This window comes from Lygodium microphyllum, chromosome 25 (assembly GCF_053477565.2).
Source record: "Lygodium microphyllum isolate KBCC chromosome 25, Lygodium_microphyllum_v1.1.10, whole genome shotgun sequence".
NCBI classification, from domain to species: domain Eukaryota; kingdom Viridiplantae; phylum Streptophyta; class Polypodiopsida; order Schizaeales; family Lygodiaceae; genus Lygodium; species Lygodium microphyllum.
The window spans coordinates 99348502-99371058 of NC_141159.1; the positions used below are offsets into that span (position 1 = coordinate 99348502).

Sequence of the window (22557 nt, forward strand, 5' to 3'; positions counted from 1 at the left end):
CTTGAGAGCATTGAGTTAGGTCGTTGAGGCCGTTGGCTTTGCAGACTTGCTCGAACTGCTCAACAAAGATGTATGGATCGTCGTGGGGTTGGTACTTATCGAGTTGCTTGGCAACAATAGGGATTTTAGACTGGCTCTTTGAGCCCTGGTTTGCTCCTAATCCTATGAGCAGCGATGTCGCTAGAGCCGTGGCACTTTGCTCTGCAACTGTGTTATCGAGCAGCCACTTCATGAGAAGCTCACTCAGCGTTAAGTCTCCTTTTAGTGCTCTCTCATGGTCTGTTTAATTTCTGCCAGCTAGGTTCAGCACCCGCTGCACCTCTCGCAACTCCATGCTTTGCCTTTGGCTCCTAGCCTGTTGATCCCTATTGTATTCAGCCATGCTTTGCAATGCTTTGCAGGCCAGCTTTCTCTCCTCTTCTAGATCTGTGATGATAGCATCTGCGGTCCAGCCGTGGTGCTCATATCGAGCATAAGCGTTGTAACTGCTGACCAGCCTGCTGAATAGCATCTGAAAAGACTCCTAAGTCGAATTCCTCGTTAGATCTGCGGTTTGAACTTTCTTCTGCCATTGTCGAGTTATCGTGCTCCACCAAGCTATCGATCAGGTTCAGTAGACTTGTCAAATCCACTTCGTTGGTGCCCCTTGCTTGGTCCTACTTTTGCGCGTTGATGGTTTGTCTATGTCTTGGGTCCTCTCCTACTACTGGTGGGTTCCTTGAGTGGTTTATCTGGGTGAGTTTCTTCAGTTATTGAACACAATCCTCAATTTATGGCCACTCAATGTGTGTGTCTTTTCCTGTGCACTTGTGCTCAATCAGGCTTTTAGTTTTCTTAAGTGTACTTCAAGTGCGGAAATTCAGGGTGAGTGCAGCAACCAATTTCTAAGCGTCTTATGCACTCTCGCGTTGTTTCGGGCCTAATAGGCTTGTTGGTCAATTTTTTGGCCGTCTTGGCAGGGTTTAGGGTTTCCCTAATATGTCGTCTCATTCGTCTTTTGTCCAATCAGGCTTTACAACTCAGCGGTTTTCATCTAGGTCTCTAGGTCTCTAGCAATTGCCTACTTCTAGCTGCTAAGCGGTTGCGCCCTATGATTTTGCCTATTCCGTGTGCCAGAATCAAGTTCTGAGTGTCCTATGGGCTTTTGACCGTTTGCACTGCTGAGTTCTAGCTGGGTTAGGTCAAATTTCTGAAAATTTGGTAAAAATCTACATTCGGCCCCACTGGTCCGAATTGCAGGGTCCGAGTGGATCACTCGGACGGGCCGAGGCGCATGGGCTGAGGGCCAAATTTGGGCCTTGGACAGGGTGGACTCGGATGGGCCGAGGAGCAGACTCGGACGAAGTCACTCGGACAGATTGGCTCGGACGGGCCGAGGAGCGGACTCAGATGAAGTCACTCGGACAGATTGGCTCGGAAGGGCCGAGTGGTCAATTCGAACAAGGTCGCTTGGACGGGCCGAGGCAATTGGGCCGAGGATCGAGTTTAACACGTGGCAGTGGGCCGAGTTGGTCCACAGTCCGAATGGTAGACTCGGACGGGCCGATTAGGGTTTGGGCTGAGTGGGCCGAATGGTAAGGGGCCGAGGGTTGATTCTAGGACTTGGCCCAGAAGTGACCGTTCGGACGGGCCGAGCGCGGCGCATGTCAACAACGAGAGTTTGATTTCGATCGTTCCTTGTGACTTACTCAATCGTATCAGACACAAACCTCTAGATCCTACCTAAGGGGGTAAGGGAAGGGATTCATATACCTGGATAGAGTGGTGGGCTCGTTGTTGGTGTGATCGGATTGAGTCGGGCAATAGCTCTCTCTCTCTCTCTCTGTCTCTCTCTCTCTCACATTGAAATGGTCACAAATGAGCTCTCCCTTGGCCTCTTGGCTCTTATACCCCTTCCCGGGTATAGTGTTGGTGCCCCCAATCACTCACTTGCCAATCTTAGGCATCACAAGCGAGCTTTTTGCCATTTTTTGCACGATTTTTGCCCTGTTTTGCCTTGTTTTGCAACAGTAAATCCTACCCTTCACCGGTGCAATTTCCTAATCCTAAACTACTCTAAATGCAACAAGAATCGAAAGCAAAACACTGAAATGATTTTTCCATGTTTCCCAATCATCAAACAAACAAAATAACCCAAAATACTTACTTGTTTTGAAGATCAAAAACACCCAAACTTCCTACCTATCTCAAGCTCCGTTTCGGGGATGAATCCCTTACTTCGATGCTCGATATGAGGTGCGCAAGTGCTCAAGCTTGAATCCGTTGGTCCCGGCAACGGAACCAAAATGTGGGAGCTTTCGCTCAACCACCAAGACCCACGGACTACTTATTGTTTCAAGCGTTCCAAGCGAGCTCTAATGGCTATCTCTCACCTAGCCGACGCACCGTTGTTCCTGTGAGTGTTGTGAGCTTACCTTAGTGTCGATATGAGTTGCCTCCTCTCTCACACATGCCGGTAGCTCCACGATCCTAGATGCAAGCTCAAGCATCCTCAAGCCTCCTCCACCTCCAAGCTCCATCCTCCATAGCCGCGCGCACAAGAAGAGAGAAGAGAAGAGAAGAAGAGAAGAGGAGATGGTGAAGAGATTCATCCTCTTGATCCCTCACTCTCACACACTCACTCCCTCACACTCTTACACTCCCTCTCTCAAGAGCACACACAAGCAAGAAGATGAGAAGGAGAGAAAAAGAAGAAGACTCGTGTTGCCACACACCAAAGAATGAGCTCTTATTCACTTTTTGAACTTTATATATACAAACCCTAAAATCCCATGGGCACCCATCCCTTTTTTACATGACCAGCCATTGTGGCAAGGTCCTTTTTCCATTTTCCTCTTCTAGCCTTATGCCTCTAGCCTACGCCCATCTAATATTTTACAATCGGCACAGGAGGGAGCATAGCGCTCTTTTACAAGACTTTTTCGAGTTTTTTGAGGTGCCTTTTCATTTAAAGTTGCGCTTTTTGCCCCGGTTCATCTTTAGAGGCCGCCTGCGTGTCTTTGCTCTTTTTCCATCTTCTTTTTGCTTTTTCCTTCATTTTTCCGCCATCTCGACTTGGGGTTAACATCTACTTTATCCTAAGGAGGGATCATTGCTTCCATAGCTACATGCTTTTTAGATTTAGACTAGGCTGATTACTATGACACTCCTATATCCACAAATGGTTTTTTCTTCATGCTTGTCAACTCATGCATATTGTGGTTGAGCAAGAAGCATCCCAATGTGGCCACTTCTAGTTGTGAAGGTAAGTGGCAGCTCTCAAAACTACAATTTAGTGTGTTTAGCTCAAATGACTCTTGGCTGATTTGGATGTTTGAAAGTCCTCTACCACCATCATCTTTAGTAGCCTTGAGAGTGTATTGGCAACTTCACAAAACCGAGTGCTCCAAGCACGTACTAGGCACATTGAGATACACTATCATTATATTAGGGTGAGACTCTTTGCAAGAGGAGATCAACTTGGCCGATGTGCCAATACAAGACAACCTTGTAGATCTTTTAACAAAGACTTTGCCTTGTGATAAGTTTGAAGCTTTCCACAAAGCTTTGGCCTTGCTCCTCTTTGTGGATTGATGTAGTCTACTGGCCATGACACTTTCCTATAGATAAGGGCCAACTCTCATTCACTACATCACTCCTAGGGGGATTTGTTATTATATTTTTGGTAGTGATGTTTCTTCTTCTTCTTCTTTCCTTCCCCTTCTTCTTCTCCTCCATTCCTTTCTCCTTCTTCTTCTTCTTCTTCTTCTTCTTCTTCTCCTTCTTTTTCTTCTCTCCTCCTTCTTCACTCCTTCGTTTTCTTCCTTTTTTTAAACTTGTTTTTCTCCATTTTTTCTTCTTCTATTTCTCCCTCTATTTCTTTTTCTTTCCTTCCTTTTTCTTTCTTCTTTTCTTTTTTTAAAAATGAAGACGTGAAATGTATTAAAAAGGTAAGTAAGGTAAGTATGTACATTTGGGGATCCTACCCCTATCAACCAAACACATGACTTAAGGGGCTACAATGGCCACCCCTTTGCCAAAAACTTATACAAAAACTTTGTGGAGCTACTCTATTTGGATGAAACGAGGTGAGTTCATTTGTCTATTGGCTGAGGCACATCATGTGATCCATTATTAGTATCTAGTATGGAAGGGGCTTGGGGATGAGATACTGGGGTGAGTTGCACTGGTTGGTTCAGAAGTGGCGAAGAGAGAGGGCCATTATGGGAGCTATTGGGTATGGTGACATGAGGGTTACTAGTCATTTGACCCATCGTGTTATCCATTGTAGAGGGGTTCCCAATGGCCCGAGAAATTATTGACAGTGAACCCCAATCGGGCAATGTAGAGAAGACATCGGTTGGAATCCTGATGGTGTAGTCCCTAGTTATTCTAGTATTTATAATGATCTGGATGGAACAAATCAGCAATCTCCTTCATGATTTTAGCTTCTCTTTCCTCTTTTGAGCATCTGGTACCTGAACATTTGATGGAGGTCTGCACATCATGGGTCGCTAATTGCTGAGCCTTTCTTTGAACCTGCCAACAAAGATCCACTTTAAGTTGAGGGAGCCAATCAACATCTTTACCATTAAATACTTTTTCATTGCGAACAAGCCATATGGACCATAGAAACATTCCGCATATCAAAGTCCACAAGGAGGGGGAGAGGGCGTTTGCTTCAGCTAGGAGGATTTCTTTCCATGTCAGTTTGTATGGATGGCTGAGGGAGATGAACTCTTGTAACCAGTTGACATAACACCTGTTATCTGGGCATAAAATAAAAAGGTGCACGATGGTTTCTTTTCTTTCTTCTTTTCTACTTCTTCTACTACCTCTTTTTAAAAAATCAACCACTAATTTAAAAAAAACCCATGGTCTCCAAATCCATAACCAATGATGAGCAATTTAAAATTACCATTTTTTATTTGAATAAAAATAAATCAAATGAGTAAAATGGATGATTTATGACAAAAAAAAATTGCAATCTTCTTATCAACAAAATTTAATCCCTTCATTACAAACACAAAAACCCTAACTAGCACTCGCATTTTGGAGTTGGGACTTACATATTTCTCCTGTTTCACATGTGCAATATACAAGTGACTTCATGGTCAATATATCCTTGTCCTAACAATGAAATTAAAATGTTATGTTACACAAGCTCAACATAGTGGAATGTTGAACACACTCTTATTTCTTCAAGAGCTTTGACACATGAGAATCAACGACTATCTCTTACATAGTCTCTCACATGGAAATGCAAGCATTCATTTATAGTGAGTGGCATGGCCTTCTTTCAATTCCATGAAGGATGCACTTTGTATACTCCAAGATCCAAGTAAGTGCTTCTTTGACTCTCAACCCTCCACGATCTCCACATGTAAAAGAGAAGCACAAGCATGGCAAGAGAGTGTTTTGAGAGAAGATGAGTAGACACCCTCTTGGTCCCTCACCCACACTCTCTCATTCACTCTCTCATAATGAAAGTAAAAAGGCAAGTGCACAAATTTTGCACACACATGAATAGCTCGTGCTATTCATTCTCATCCTTTTTATATATGATTTCTAGAGTCAAGGTTTCGCCATCCCGCTTTAGGGCCTCAAGACCAATCATCTCTCATTGCATGCTTTTCCTATGGTGAGAAGAAAGAACTAGAACCTTTGTGTTTTTTCCATAGAAGCCTATACTATCATTCCAACTTGCATGGGATTGTACACACCGGCTTAGGATTTACATGATTAATTAATTAGTATAGTTATTGCATGGGGATCCACCTATAAGAAATCGTCTATATAACGTGCACTGTTCAAATGATATTAAGAAATATCCTTTCTTTACATGTTATAAAGCCTTAAAATGACCCCTTTTACTTTACTAAACTTATCGATTTTTTAAAAATTATAATTTAAAAATTTCTTTGTAAATATAATCCTGTAAAGTTTACTAAATATAATACCCTTTCTTTTGAACTCACATAGTATATTGCATATTCTATAAGGTGGATTCCCTAGGAGTCGTTGCAACATTTTGGCAATCCAAATAAGCAAGTGTTTCATGCACATTATGCCATGGTGAATAATCAGAATATTAATCCAAAAAATTAGGCTCTTCCTTGTGCTTGCTTGTACGTTGCATGCTTTTTACTTCTTGCAGCGATTAACAAGTGGGGGGGGGGGGGGGGGGGAGGGCGAGGGGGTTTCTGTCATAAATATATACATATATTACATGGATTCAAAAGAATGGACTTTTAAATACTATTTTTTACTTATTTTGTACACATAGAAGGGTGCCATGTAAAGGGGTTACTTTTAGATTGAATAAAAAGAGTATGTTTTATTCAGTTAAAATTCAGAGATAATTGTATTGTTAAATGGACCTTGAGCACACATGATATAGAGAGTTTATATATAGTGAACCTCCTAAAATATTTCAAATTGATGTGACTCCTTGATGTATGTGTAAGGTCTCACAATAAGTCCCATGGTTGTACATCCCCATTGACTTATCACTGTTGTGGAAAACAAGGCCACATTCTACCACAATGCCATAAATTGTGAAAAGCAAGGTCATATTTGGTCATAATGCCATAAAATGTGTGATGACAAGTGCAAAGAATAGGTAAAGGATAAAGTGCAAGAAAATAATGATAATCGCAACATTATCCTTAGCAAGTCCAATGTCAAGATTAAAGAGATTAATGTTATGAAAACTAATTATGATGATGATTATGTACTTGTAGTTGCTTCTGTTGATGCTCCACAGCTGACTTGCTCATGTCTCCTCTACCTATGTTTAGTGTTGGCTATTGGATTCAAGGACTTCATTTGATGTAACCCCTTATCAATAGTGGTTTCACTCCTATTGCAGTATGACAAGATTTGTTAGATTGGGTACTCATCTATTCTTGGATATTATTGGTACTAAAGATGTCTAGCTACAGTTTCCTTCAAGCAGTATGTTTACTTCGCATGATGTATGCCATGCTTCAACTTTGACCAAAAGCTTGCTTTCGATTAGATAGTTGGATGATGCAGTACCCGTGGAAATCTTGTCCTGGCACAAGGTACCAAGTCTGGCACTCTTTAACCCTTACTTGTATATAGATCTATTGACCATGTTTTGGCGATGGTTGCCTTACCACATATATTGTTATGGCATTGCCACCTTGGGTACATGTCATTAAAGGAAATGAAAATGCTTATCTATTTGCAGTATCTTGCACTCCTTGACTATAAGTGTTTTGATTCTTGTGATCATTTTCTTTATGGCAAGCAAACTCGTAACTCACAAAAAAGAGTCTAGCATTACGTGTATGGGTGAGCCTTTGGCTCTTGTTCATTCTAATGTTTGTGGACTTATACCTTGCAAGCAGCTAGATGGTGCGAAGTATTTCGTTACTTCATTAATAATTACTCGCATAAGGTCTAGGTGTATCCCATAAAGTAGAAATTGTTGGGGGTAAAGGCGCCTCCACCTAGCCACCCATGTATTACTACACTAACAGTACCCCCACCACTGCACAGTGCAGGTGGCAAGTGCCCGTCTTTGACACTTATTCTTTATTATTTTAGTGACAGTTTGAATAAAGGAAGGCCCGGCCACACATTGTGGTGGTTGGAGTTCCCATTTCTTATCTCTCTCTTTCTTGCTCTTGCTCTCCCGCCATAGCTCTCGTGTGCAAGCTTCGATCCTTCTCATATTTCAATCGGTATCAGAGCAGGTCCTTCGTGAGCACTTCTTGGCCTTCCCCAGCATCTACACGAGGTATGAGAGCTTGCTTCTCACTCAGTTCTCAGCCGTTCTTTGACATGAACAATAGGGTTTCATGAAGAGGCAGCCATAGCTTCCATCATTGAAGCTTGTTCTCTTCACCTCTTGCTTGGACTTGTTCTAGGCTTGTGTAGGCCTATTGTAGGCCTTCATTGGGCTCTTGATTATCCCCTATCCACCCTAATTTGGCCTCTCAAGTACAGCAGCATGCTCACGTTTTATTTGTGTTTGTTTGCAAAAGTGGCTCAAAAATCACTCTTTTTGTCATTTCTCGGGCATTCGGAACCCGATTCAGGCAAGATAAGAGTCTAAGTTAGGATTTTGGTTTGCTCCGGACACGATGGTGATGTCAAATTTTCCAAATTCTAATGATAGAATATTTTACAACAGATTTTAGGTTTGAGACAGAATGTATTTGTATGCCTATGGCTTATGTGATGCTTCTACTGATGTCTATTGATACCAGATCACTTGTGGATGTTATGCCTCTTCTGTGAGATGCATTTGGAGCTGATTTAGCTCAGCCATTTACTATTTTGAATAGTCTTAGATCAGGCCAAATTAGGGCAGCACTTATCTCTTGAAGTCTATGCTTATCGTGATTGATCACTTGATGCATATTGATGCTTGGATGATGTCTACATGTATGGAGATGCTATGTTAATGGATCGCCATCATTTTGGTATTGATTTGAGGCCCAAAATACTCAGTTTGGAGCAGTGAATGTTTACTGTAAATAGTTGGGCTGAAGCTATTCTACTCATGTATGCTTATGCCTATGCTATTCGGGTCATGTCTTGGAGATGTACATTGATGTATTGACCCATCGGGGATTGGAAAAGAGTTTGACATTGCTTCTTAATCATTGGTTGAGCTTGAGCTCCACTTTCCATAGAATTTGGATATTTATCTTGGATGTATCTTGGCACTTATCGGTCTATGCTTGACCGCTTTGGACATGCACTTATGCTCATGTCACCTACCTATGTCAATTACATTGTTTGAGCTTGGATGCTATTGGAGCTTTACTTGGGTTTGACATTCGATTGTCTGGAGCATATTTTGGAGATTTATTGACTTGTCAGAGTTTATTTTGGGATATACTTGATGTCTATGGATGCTACATATAGATGTCACACCGCCTCCATGTCCGGGATGTCTCATTGATGCTTGATCTTGGACACTTGTCATCACTGGTGCTTGTACATGCTTTGTTCGAGCTTTGTTGCTCGATATTTACGGCCTTTGTGCCAGTAGGAGCATCTTTGGATGCTTGACAGACATTGAGTAGTCATTGAGCATGCGGTCTATGCTATTTGAGCTTTTGAGACTATTTGGGATTTCTTACCCTTTGGGATGATGCATGGTTCATATGTCTTGGTTCCTTCCAATGCTTATGAGTTGACTCTTTGACTTGGGTCCCTTTCCTTATGACCTGACACCTACTTGTGTCAAGTCTTGGTAGTGGCAGGCACACTTTGTTCCATACTAAGGGGTGTGCCTACTCATTGGCAGATATTTCATGACTATTTGGGTGTTGGATTCATGCTTATCAACTGTCATATGCCTATGTTATGCCTGCATGACGTTGGTTATGGTCTTGGCAGTATATGATTGACTTGGGATTCGCTTCTCGCACAGTTAGCTCTCATTTACTGAAATCTTTCATTTATTACAACAAGCTGAAATCTGCAGATTTTGAGTACTTCTCTGAGGGTAATGCTTACTATTTGATGTTATCTTGGTTATATTTGGTGGACAGGTGCTTCTCTTGGTAAAATCCACTCTTTCAGCCAGTTTTAACAGTGGTTTTAGTGCATTTTCTGCTAATTACAGCAACTTGCAATTTTGCCTTTTTGCATTGTTTTGGGACAGTATGGCTGGTCATCTAAAAGACACAGCTCTCTTTAACATTGCCAAGTTGGATGGTACCAACTATGGGTATTGAAAGTCCCAAATATGGTAGGTTTGGTGTAGAAGCTGCAGATTAAACCCTTGTGTTTCAAAGGTGTCAAACCTGAGGATATGGATGATGATGTTTGGATGGAAGTTGATGAGCTATGCAAGCCTACCATTATTTGGTCACTCTCTGAAGAGGTCCATCATAATGTTGTTGAAGATGAGAATCAGAGTGCATGGGATCTATGGGAGAAAATTCAGGAGCTCTATGCGCAGTAGAGTCCTGCGTCACAGATGTATTGGTTGAAGCAGTTAATGGACCTTCACATGAAGGAGGGGACCTCCCTTTCATCTCATTTCAGTCAGTTTCATGCTATCATGAAGAGTCTGTTGTCACAGGGTATTGAGTTCAAAGATAACTTGCACCCGTTGTTTCTGCTTGGCACTTTGCTTGAATCATGGGATATCTTCCGTACTACCATATGCACGAACAAGCTTGATGGGCTGAAAATCAAAGATGTTGAGAGTGCTTTATTGACTGAGGAAATCAACATGAGAAACAATGATGCTTCTCTCTCTTCACACACATTGACCGTTAGAGGTGGCAGACATGGTAGGCATGATAATGATCATAAGGGCAGGGACTCTCAGAAGTCTAGGTCCAAGTCACGTGGTCGCGGTAAGTCCCGTGGACGGAAGTCTGATCTTACCGGCCGTAGTGCCATAAAATGCGCAATGATAAGCGCAAGGAAAAAAGAAAAGATAAAGTGCAGGAAAAGTCTTCTAAGCACATCATAGTACTACCTGCAAAGTCTAGTGTGAAGACAGAAGAGGTTAATGTCACGCAGGCCACTGATTCAGATGACGATTACATACTTGTAGCTTCTTCATGTAATGCCTCACAGACTTCTGAGATACACTCTATGTATGTGCAGTGCTGGCTCTTGGATTTGGGTGCGTCATTTCATGTGACACCATGTAGAGATTGGTTTCATACCTATCGTACTATGCCTGGTTCTGTGCGCCTTGGTGATGACAGGTCTCCTGACATTGTGGGCATTAGAGATGTTAGGCTACTGCAGTTTCCTTCTGGCAGCTCTTTTGTTTTGCATGATGTACACCATGTACCTGCATTGACCCGCAGCCTTATGTCAGCTGGACAGCTTGATGATGCAGGGTATTTTGTGTCTTTTGGAGACTCTGCATAGAAGATTACTTGTGGTAGGCTTGTACTTGCAAGAGGTGCCAAGTCTGCTAGCCTCTATCCCTTACGTGTATTTGGAGCTACATTGGATCATGTTTTTTTATGGGTTCTATTTCCCATGTATCCCTTTGGCATGCTCATTTGGGGCATATGTCTCTTAAAGGAATGAAAATGCTCTGTGCTTTGTAGTATCTTCCGCCTTTTGACTCTTCACATTTTGATTCTTGTGATCATTGTTTGTATGGCAGGCAGACTAGAAATTCACATAAAAAGTCTGGTAAGAAATGCATGGGTGAGCCCTTGGCTCTTGTGCACTTAAATGTATGTGGACCCATGCCTTGTTAGTCACTTGGTGGGGCAAAGTACTTTGTTACTTTCATAGATGATTACTCATGTAAGGTTTGGGCTTATCCCATAAAGAGAAAAACTGATGTCTTAGACACATTTCAGCGTTGGCTTGCATTGGGACAGAGAACCAGTTTGGGAAAAGGCTCAAATGCCTAAGGTCAGATAATGGGGGTGAATCTGTATCACATGCTTTTGAGCAGTTTTGTGATGAGTGGGGTATTAAGCATCAGTTGACCGCCCCTTACACCCCACCCCAGAATGGTATGGCTGAACGCTTGAATAGGACCATTCAAGAAAGGGTCCATAGCATGCTTAGCCAGGCTGGCTTACCACAACACTTTTGGGTTGAGGCAGTTACTACTGCAGTGCATCTCATTAACAGGTTGCCTAGTAGTGGCATTGACTTTCAGGTTGTAGAGAAGATATGGGCAGGCAAACCCCCCTCTTATGATCATTTGCGTGTCTTTGGCTACGAGGCATTTTTCCATGTGTCCAAGGACAAACGAAATAAGCTGGATCCTAAGAGTGTCAAATGCATTTTCATTGGCTATGGAGATACATGAGAGATGGGTTAATGTCTATGGGATCCGCATACGTAGAAAGTGTCAAGATTGTGGGAGAGAAGGAAGGAGTCTCACTTGTAGCTTTCTTGCTTGCACAATGGGGGAATACACACAAAGGTGGAGGTTGAAAACAATTTTCCTCTTCTTAGTTGTGTAAGCCAAAAAGAACTCAAGTACAAAGAAATAGAAGAACCCTATATATGGGTCTCAAACCAAACTCAACTAACTAAGGTGGCATACTAACTGAGCCACGAACTAGAGTAGATAAGGATAGGTGTCATCTAGCTATTATTCATGGGTGGTGTACCAACCGCATCTACAAGTAACAAGTCGGTGACATAAATGCACAACGGTCACCGTGGCATATCACGACTGGAGCTCGATATCTCAACAGAAAGTGGTCCGCAGCCATGATGTCATCTTTCATGAGGACAAAATGCATATGTAGCCTGAAAAAGTGGTTGAGGTACATAGAGTTATCTTTCAAGAGGAGCCACCTGCTCCCATTCAGCCCACTCCACGACTAGCTAGACAGCATGCAGCATCATCTGATGCTCATGGCCCAGATGTTAGACATGCTAATGTTAGACAGGATGTCGATCGGGCAGTAGAGCCTGGATTGAGGCGTTTTACTAGAGATAGATGACCTCCTGACCGTTTTTCCCCCTCTACGGATTATATACTAGTTAGATGCAAGAGAGCCTCTCACTTATGATGAGGCTATGTGCCGAGGTGATTGTCACTCTTGGGAGAGGGCTATGCAGTTTGAGCTTGACTCATTGCATAAGAATCAGACTTGGGATTTGGTTTTCTTGCCTCAATGTAAGAAGGCTTTGGTGTACGAGCTGAAAAGTACCCCTGGACACCCCAAGCCGGCATACAAGGCTTGATTGGTTGCTAAGAGTTTTAAGCAGGAGCATGGTGTTGACTTTGATGAAGTCTTTTCTCCTATGGTCAAGATGACCACCCTACACTTAGTCTTGGCCTTGATTGCACAGCTTGACTTGGACTTGTACCAGATGCATGTCAAGATGGTTTTTTTACATGGAGACTTGCATGATGAGATTTACATGGAACAACCTAAGGGCTTTGCAGACCCTGGCAGGGAACACCTAGTGTGCAAACTAAAGAAGAGTCTATATGGCTTGAAACAGGCACCTAGGGAATGGTACCATAAGTTTGATGCATTCATGCAGTCACAGTGCTACAGCCACAGTGCTATGGATCCGTGCTTGTACATGAAGAAAGCGCGTGACGATTCTTTACTGATTTTGGTACTCTATGTGGATGACATGCTTCTAGTAGGGACAACTCATGAAGAGCTAGATGCTCTTAAGGCTCAACTTAGGAAGAGCTTTGAGATGAAAGATCTAGGACATGCCTCTCATATACTTGGTATGCACATTACGCGCGATAGATCTCATGGACTACTCTATCTGTTCACAAAAGGAGTAAATTCATAAAGTCCTTGAGCGCTTCCGCATGCAAGGTGTTAAGCCTATTGGCTGTCCATTACCTTCTCATGTGAAGGTTTCACAGGTCGATTGTCGCAGATAGATGAGCAGAGGGCCGAGATGGCCAAGATTCCCCATGCATCAGCCATGGGTAGTCTTATGTATGCCATGATAGCCACCCGTCCAAATATTACTTTTGCAGTTGGGGTTGTGGCACGTTATATGGCTACACCTGGCAAGAAACATAGGGACGTTGTGAGGGGTATCATGAGTTACCTGAAGGGCACAACAGATATATGTCTTTGTTATGGCAGCCAGGATATAGGAGTCGTGGGGTACACTGACTCTGATTATGTAGGACATCTAGATAGTAGGAAGTCCACTTCTAGCTATGTGTTCACTTATGCTGGAGGGGCTATCTCTTGGATATCCAGGGCGCAGAAGTGTACGGCTCTTTCTACTACAGAGGCTGAGTATATTGCAGTCACAGAGGCTTGCAAGGAGGCTATCTAGTTAGGCCATTTGATTGTAGACCTTGGTATGACAGATACTATGCCTACATTGCATTCAGATTTTATGAGTGCCATTCAGTCGGCCAAGAATCTGGTCTTCCATGCGAAGACGAAACATATTGAGGTGAAGTATCACTTCATTCGCGAGGTCGTTGAGGATAGGTTTGTTGACCTTGTCGACTGAGTAGAATCTAGTAGACTTGCTCATGAAAAGCCTCACTATCAAGTGCTTTTCCTTCCTCAGGAGATTGATGGGCATTGGATGAGATGATGTCTTTTTCCTCATCCTGTTGTACATGTGTACATGTTGTACTATCTTTTCTTTTTTCTCTCTCACTGGGGTAGATTCACCTTTAAGTGGAAGGTTGTTGGGGGTAAAAACGCCTCCGCCTAGCAGCCCGTGTATTACTACACTGATAGTACCCGCCACTGCACACTTCAGGTGGCAGCCGCCCGTCACAGTCACTTATTCTTTATTCTTTTAGTGACAGTTTGAATAAAGGAAGGCCCGGCCACACATTGTGGTGGTTGGAGTTCCCATTTCTTGTCTCTCTCTTTCTTGCTCTTGCTCTCCTGCCATAGCTCTCGCGTGCAAGCTTCGATCCTTCTCACCTTTTAGAAATTAGAGATCTTGGCTACCTTTTAGTATTGGCTTAGTTTTATTGAAAATCAATCAAGGTATATGATAAAATGCCCGTGATTTGACAATCGAGGCAAGTATGTATCTAAAGCCTTTGAGCAATTTTATGATGATATGAGTATTAAGCATCAAGTGGTTGTCCTGTACACCCCACCTTAGAATGGTATAGTTGAGCACATAAATAGGATGATTTAGGAGCAAGTCCGTAGTATGCTTAGCCAAGTAGGCTTAGCATAACACTTTTGGGCTGAGGAAATTACCAGTGTTATACATTTGATTAATCAATCTCCATGCACTACTCTTGACTATCAAGTTGCAGAGAAGATATGGTCTAGAAAACCTCAATCCTACGCTCATTTGCGTGTCTTTGGTTATGAGGCTTTCTACCATGGTCCCAAGGAAACGTGTTATAAGTTGGATCCTAAGTCTGTGAAATGCATCTTTCTTGGTTATGGAGATGCAAGTGAGATGGGGTATCGTCTATGGGATTTGCAAGCTGCTCAGAAGGTCATCCGCAGCCATGATGTTGCTTTCCATGAAGAGAAAATGATAAGCAGCCTAAGCAAGTCATTGAGGTACAAAAAAGGGTGATATTTCAAGACTAGAGATATACATTAACCAGATGAATTTGCACCCTCTATGGATCATGTTATGGTAACAAATGCTTGTGTGCCTCTTACCTATGATGAGGCCATGCGTAGAGGTGATAGTCCCTCCAAGGAAAGAGCCATGTAGTCAAAATATGACTCACTGTAGAAAAATCATACGTGAGATTTGGTTCCTTTGTCTAGTGAAAAACTTACTTTGCCATGCAAATGGGTGTACAAGTTGAAAAGTACCACTAGATACCCCAAGCCAGCTTATAAGGCCACATTGGTTACTAAGGGTTTTAAACAGAAGCATAGTGTTGACTTCGATGAAGTCTTCTCTCCTATCATCAAGTTGACAACCCGATGCTTGTATTGGCTTTGTTTGTGCAACTAGATCTAGACCTCTATCAGGTAGATATAAAGACGGCTTTCTTACATCATGGAGACTTGCATGATGAGATTTATATACATCAGCCTAAGGGCTTTAAGGAAAAAGGAATGGAACACCTAGTGCGCAAGTTGAGAAAGAGCCTTTATGCCCTTAAGTAGACACCTAAGGAATGGTACCATCCGTTTGATACTTTCAGGTTGATTGCTGGGAGTGCTCATGATAACCTGGATGCCTTGAAAAATCAGCTCAAAAAGAGCTTTTAGATGAAGGACATAGGACAAGCCTCACATATTCTTGGGATATGCATCACATGCGATCACTCTAAGGGTCTCCTCTACTTGTCACAAAAGGAGTACATCCACAGGGTTCTTCAAACATAGCTAAAGGGCTCATAATATTATCTATAACTATCCCTACCTTAGTCTCTTCAACATTCAACAAAATCCTACTTACTAGTTTATGTCGTTATGTAAATATTTTAAAGCTTAAGGTCAAAAATAAAGTATAACCAGTGTAGTAAGCATATTATCCCAACTAGACCAACAAGTGTACAACTCACACATTTTGCATAGTTATTGGCATGTCCATATTGATATGTAACTTTTGCCCTTGTGAGGATTTTCCTTATAAAAAAAGTAAGCTACTAATGTATGACTCACACGGTTTGCATGGGTGTGGACACATTCATATCACGTTAGTATTTGTTTCCTTATGAGGAATTTCATTAGAAAATAATTAAAGAACATGTACTCGACAAGAAATAAATATAAATGCTAGTAGGCTTTATGTTTTTTTTTTGTCATTATATAGTGATATATTAATAAGATATATACCTCATTCCTTGCTTCAAAGTGCATCTCTCTATCCAATGACTTGAATATATTACAACTCTACACTATTCTAGATTGAGATTGATACAAACTCTATAGTACTCTACATTGAGATAGATACAAATTCTATAATAATGTAGACCAAGATTCTAAACCAAATTTTTTGTATCCCCGAAATTTCCACACTAAATCATAGTGACAAAAATGGGACCCTCCTAGAGCTTTTACATCTTTCACAATCGAACTTAACCATGCAAACCACCATGCAATTAGAATTGTACAATGCACGAGATGTGGGCCCCAATCTTTGGGGTTCCAAAGTTTAAAAAGAAATTGTAGCCTATGTTTTGGATCTCCCACACTAAATCCACCTTAATATCCAATCAAGTACTACTACTTTGACCAACTAATTACTATATACCTTACTAAGTTAAATTTAGAAATGTGCATTTCACATCTTGGCTAGTGTACATACAATGTGAGTGAGACACCATTGAAGTGTGTGTGAACACAAAATAGATGACCATATATAGCATACATGGGAAGGGAGTGAAATAATTGAGTAATGTAGCCTGTGTTTTGGATCTCATGCACTAAATCCACCTTATTCAATGAAGTACTACTACTTTGACCAACCAACTTTTATATATGTTCACATTGCAACTTTTACTTTATGGTTGTACCTTGGTGACTTTGTAGCGAGTGTACATAGGATATGAAGGCGACATTAGAGTATGTGTGACAAAGCAAAATAGATGGCCATATGCAACATACACGAGATAGGAGTTAACTATTGAGCAATTTAGCCGATGTTTTGGATCTCACATACCAAATCCACCTTATCCAATCAATTACAAGGACTTTCATACATTTTGGATCTCACACATGAAACCTACCTTATCCAATCAAATACAACTACTTTGACTAATCATTTCACATATATGTCTACGCCACTACCTTTTATTTATGGGTGTGTTTGTGTGACTTTTAGCTACATGAAGGTGACAACATTGATGAATGAGAGAGAGAGAGAGAGAGAGAGAGAGACACACACACACACACACACACAAAGCAAACATAAATGACTATACATAACATTCATACGTGAAATAATTGAGCAATCCTAAGTGTATTGATAAATATAGAAGCACATGGCTAGGAATGGCATGTTAGGGCATGCGTGTATAGAACTTCAAAAGGGAATTGATTCGACTTGTCGTCGTCTTGAATGGCCAAGTTGGAGGAGCCAGTTCTTTGGTAGGGTACATGAATGTGGGCAAAAAAGGGGCGCCATCAAGGTAGTGGCATATGTGGTCACAATATACAACATCATCAAAACTAAAATAGAGGGTAATTAGGGCCGTGGGCCACACCACAAATTGACTAGACTAAGTTCTTGAAGTGGAGCAAGTAAAGCGAAGCCTTAGGGGTAAGGAGAGAATTGGAGGACGAGGCTGCTTCAACTTTACTTGGGGCAACTCCAAAGAGAGTCGAGTTATTCGTGGTGAGATTAGGGGGTGGGTGGTAAGTAGCCAGCTTAGACTGTGGCGCGGGCTGGCGTGGTGCCCTTGGGAGGGGTGAGGGCGGCGGGGGCGATCTTGCGCCCGCGCTCCCCGCGGCTGTTCTGGGCGAACTTCATGCTGGCGTGGTGCATGCCCTTCTCCTGCTCCGCGGCGGACCATTCCTTGGCGTAGTAGGACTCCTCCGTGGCGTCGGGCTTCTTGGACGGCGGCAGGAACATCCCCCCCCACTGCGGGAAATACACCAGCCCCAGAGGCAGCGTGCAGCACAGCACCATTATCCCCATGTACATGATGCCTGTCTGCTCCGAGTAGCTCGACGACGTAAAGAAGAGCAGCTGCGTCAGCATGGAACCAAAGGTTCCTCCCGCCCCTGTGCAGCCCGAGATGATTCCCAAAGACCTGCAATTCATCGTGTCATCATATCATTTTTATGTGCCTATTGTAACCTAAGGTTGAAGATGAAGAAGAACGATGGGAAATGTTAAATAAGAACTCGTCTGGCCGATCCCACTGCCACATTGAATCGCCGCTGCGAAGGAGTCTTATTACTTAAGCGTATGCAGTATACGTACCTCCGTGAGATGAAGGGAATGATGCCGAAGGTGGCTCCCGCGCCGGCCTCCGCGAAGATGGAGAAGACGATCATCGCCGTGATGGCCCCGGCCAGGTTGTTCAGCAGCCCCAGCACGATGCAGAAGACGCCGCCCAGGGACTCCACGATGTACAGCGCCCAGAGGCGGCCCCTCATGCCGGCCTTCCGGGCGGCGTAGTCGGAGAGCACCCCGCCGAAGGGGCGGGAGAAGAAGTTGGCCATGCCAAAGATGGAGGCGATGATGCCGGCGGTGTGGAGGTTGAGGTTGAAGCGGTCGTAGAAGTACTGGGCGATGATGTTGTCCATGGTGAGCTCCACGCCGAAGCAGTAGCCGTAGGAGAGGGCGAAGATCCACGTGCGGTAGTTGGTGACGGCGTAGGTGAAGACCTTGGAGAAGCTGTCCTTCACCTGCGCACCGGCCTTCTTCAGGTCCGTGTAGTTGCCGTCGGGGAGGTCCTGCCCCAACGTCAGGACGGCCAGGCCCATGATGATGTGCATGGTGCCCGGGACGAAGAAGGCCAGGCGCCACGCGACGAAGTCCGGCGAGCCGATGGCCCGCCCTCGGATGAGGTCGAAGACCAGGGGCATTATGAGCTGCGTCGCCCCCCCGCCCAGATTCCCCCACCCCGCCGTCGTCCCGTTGGCCGTCCCCACGATCTCCGCGTTGAACATTGAGCTCATCCAGAACTGGCACGACACGAACGTCGCCAGCGAGAACCCGATGAAGAAGCGCACCAGGATGAACCCCGTCGCCGTCGACACCGCCGACATCAGGAACACCGACGGCGCCGTCAGCATCACCATGAACGCGCAGCCGTAGCGCGGCCCGACCAGGTCGCACAGGGCTCCCATCAGCAGCCTCGAGGCTATGGAGCCCGACACCGACGCGATCCCGGCGTTGCCGACCTGCCTCTTGGTGAGGTCCAGGTTGTCGCGGATAACCGGCAGCAGCGGCGCGGCCGCGAAGCTGGACACGAAGCAGGTGAAGAAGGAGATCCAGGACAGGTGGAAGGTCCGCATGTGCGGCTTCGAGAACGACCATAGCTTGATCTTGGTGGCCTTGTGCTCGGAGTCCACCGGAAGGGAGAACTTGTGACCCGGATCGGCCCGCTCCGCTTCCGCCAATTCCTTGATGGAGCTGTGATCCACATTGAGCGCCGAGAGAGGGAAGGTAGCCTCCCGGCCTGTCACGCCGTGCATGGACATTCCCGGGTCTCCCCCAACAGTCCCGATCCCGGAGGCAGCCATGTCTGCTGATCCAGCCCGGATCGATTAATCTTTCAGGCGCTGCTAATACAACAGGACTCCAGATTAGGCCGGCGACAGCTAGTTGAGACCAACACGAAGACTACTGGCGCTGCGTCCAGCTCTGATGCCCTTCCCCGGCCACCACTCCTCCCTTCTTATATGTACTCATCGGGTCCCCGACTCTTGAAATCGCGCTCCAGCCATGCCTCCTCTGCCCTCTGACGACTCTCTCCGTAGCCGCGTCCCACTCCCTAATGGCAAATGCGACCACTCGTACGCTATCGATACGATTTAGAATTCATATCAAACCAACGCTATTCCATCGAACAACTAGCCCTTTCTATGCTATTAGAAGTAGATTCATGGGTGGTACCCCTGCCAAGCGTGCCCCTTCCCTGCCTGTGATTAATCGAACGTTTCTCCTTTTAGACGCACACGCGGCAGCCCCAGCGGCGCCCCCCAAGGCCTTCGTCCGCCGCATCACTCTGAACTTCACCTCTTCAGGGAGCCTAAGCAAGGACCCTACTGTCACAGCAGTCAACGAACCCCCACCATCGCCAACATCTGACACGACACCATCACCTCGATGACGTTGACGCTCACCTTAGTCAACCAACCTCACGAAATTATTTCCAGCCTCGGAGTCCCTCCCCCGGCTTTTCCACAGTCATGGTGTCTTTTCCTATATCTGATATTACAATTTGCACTCCCAAGAGATCCACCCCAGCTACATTATGGATTCTCCTAATAATCTAATGGGGAAAAAGGTCTGAACCCCTATGGTCCCGACTCCCTTAAATTGCAAAAAGATCACTGGGGCATGGGCTCTTACATTCCAAAAAGATATCACTGAAGTGGGTAAGTGGCAGTTTACTACCGATCCCCTTTTCTAACTTGGTAGCACGATCCATAAATTTGTTCACTGTAGAATGAGCCCATTGTCCCCATGACTTTCATAGCAAACGAAAGTATCATAGAAGTAAGGGAAGCACCTACTACCTTGGGAGCCATGCCACGCAACTTTCAACCCTAAGAGGATATGCACCTTAAAGTTATGTGGCATAAAGGCCAAGGCAAAATGTGCCTAGGACTCTCTCTCTCTCTCTCTCTCTCTCTCTCTCTCTCTCTCTCTCTCTTCCCTAAGGCAATGTACCTTAAACCTTAAATTTAAGATTGATTTTAAGGTATTTATAAGTGAGGGGCTAGCTTTATACACGCTCATTTTCTCTTAGATAGTCAAACACACATTTATAGCTTGATGTGAGTCGCATGCATGTGCAATCTTAGAGAGAGAGAGAGAGAGAGAGAGAGAGAGAAGAGAGCCAGAGAATTTGAAGCACGTATTATCTTGGCCCTTTAGCCACGTAATGCTATACCAAAGGATATGGCCCTAGAGGTACATGGCATAAAGGCCAAGGCAAAATATGCCTAGGATTCTCTCTCTCTCTCTCTCTCTCTCTCTCTCTCTCTCTCTCTCTCTCTACACACACACACACACTCGTACATACGTGTGTGTGTGTGTGTGTGTGTGTGTGTGTGTGTGTGTACAAATATGTTTTAAGTCAACCTCAAGGCAATGCATGTTAATCCTTAACTTTGAGACTAATTGAAATTTTATCTTTTCAACTGAGAAATAACTAAAATTATTTTCTTAAAATACAACATCATTTTCTACCGCAAGTAACATTCTTAATTTTCTCAACTCAAGCATAATTAAATGTTTTAAGTGGGAATCAAGTAATATGTTGAATTTATTTTTTACTTCAAATAATATTCTAAATTTAAGGCTAATTAGAAGTTTATTTTCAACTCAAGAATAAGTTAAATCATAATATAATTATGATTTTTTCCCAAATGAAGTCTAATTTAAATTAGAATTCAAATAAAACTATACTTGAGAAGTAACTTCAATAAAAACCAAAATTATAGTTATAACTTAACAGAAATCTATTCAATTTTGGTATATCCAACTTAAATATCAAACTATTTTCAATTAAATATCCACGTCATAAGCTATTTTAATCTAAAACATAACATACTTTTTCGACTCAAGTAATATTTTTTTGAAGCTCATGTATAATTTAATGTTTTAAGTCAATCTCCAAGGTAATTTACCTTAAATATAAAATTAAACATTAATTAAAATTTTATTTTCAAGTAGTAATAACTTAAATTATAATATAGTGCTTAAAAATAATAACTTAAATTATAATATAATAATTAAGCTTTTTTCAAGTGAAGTATACTTTAAATTATAGCTATAATAAAATTATATTTGAGAAGTAATCCCAATATTTTAAAGAATTATAATTATAGATTAAATTTAATGTATTTCCAATAATTGTTAATTAAATATTCACATCTTAAGCTATGTGCGCACACGTATGTGTGTGATTCTCTCTCTCTCTCTCTCTCTCTCTCTCTCTCTCTCTCTCTCTCTCTCTCTCTCTCTCTCTCTCTCTCTCTCTCTCTCTCTCTCTCTCTCTCTCTCTCTCTCATCATCCACCAGCCCCTCTCACGTCATCCACAACAAACATGATCATGAGGGCCAGCATATGTGCACTTGCACCAAGGGAAGCTCATATGTTCAAGGCAGCCGACCATGAATTCAAAGGTTCTAGGGCCAACCATGAACCCGATGTGTCGGAGGGACTAATGCACCTACTGACGACGAACCCTCGAGCTAGCCTCCCACTGCACCACCTAGGCATCACCTCCCACCCGGCCTCCCCTCCCACCCCAGCACACCCTCCTTAAGAGACTGGCAAACCTTGGTTATGGCTTCGATGGCTACGCCTTCATCCACCACCTCTAGAACCACGATAGTAGCCACACCTCTGATCTCGGCTCACCATGTCCAATTTTGCCCATTCAGTAAAACTTACAGATTATATAGAAATACTATGATTTCATCTATGTGTCATGACTAGTGTTTTGGGAAGGAAAATGAAAGTTGATTATGTCTTAAAGACTATATGGGATTATGAGTGATAGTTTGGGATACATCAAA

At 43.4% G+C, this 22557-nt stretch overlaps 1 protein-coding gene across 1 annotated transcript; it reads right to left on the minus strand.

Moving 5' to 3' along the window:
• Positions 1-17573: 17573 nt before the first annotated feature.
• LOC148014546 (high affinity nitrate transporter 2.4-like) lies at positions 17574-20078 on the minus strand. Its single transcript, XM_087666413.1, has 2 exons — positions 18280-20078; positions 17574-18106 (listed from the first exon to the last, which is right to left on the minus strand). Exons 1-2 carry the CDS (start codon positions 19545-19547, stop codon positions 17722-17724), a joined length of 1653 nt encoding a protein of 550 aa, XP_087522539.1. The 5' UTR covers positions 19548-20078; the 3' UTR covers positions 17574-17721.
• Positions 20079-22557: the final 2479 nt, after the last annotated feature.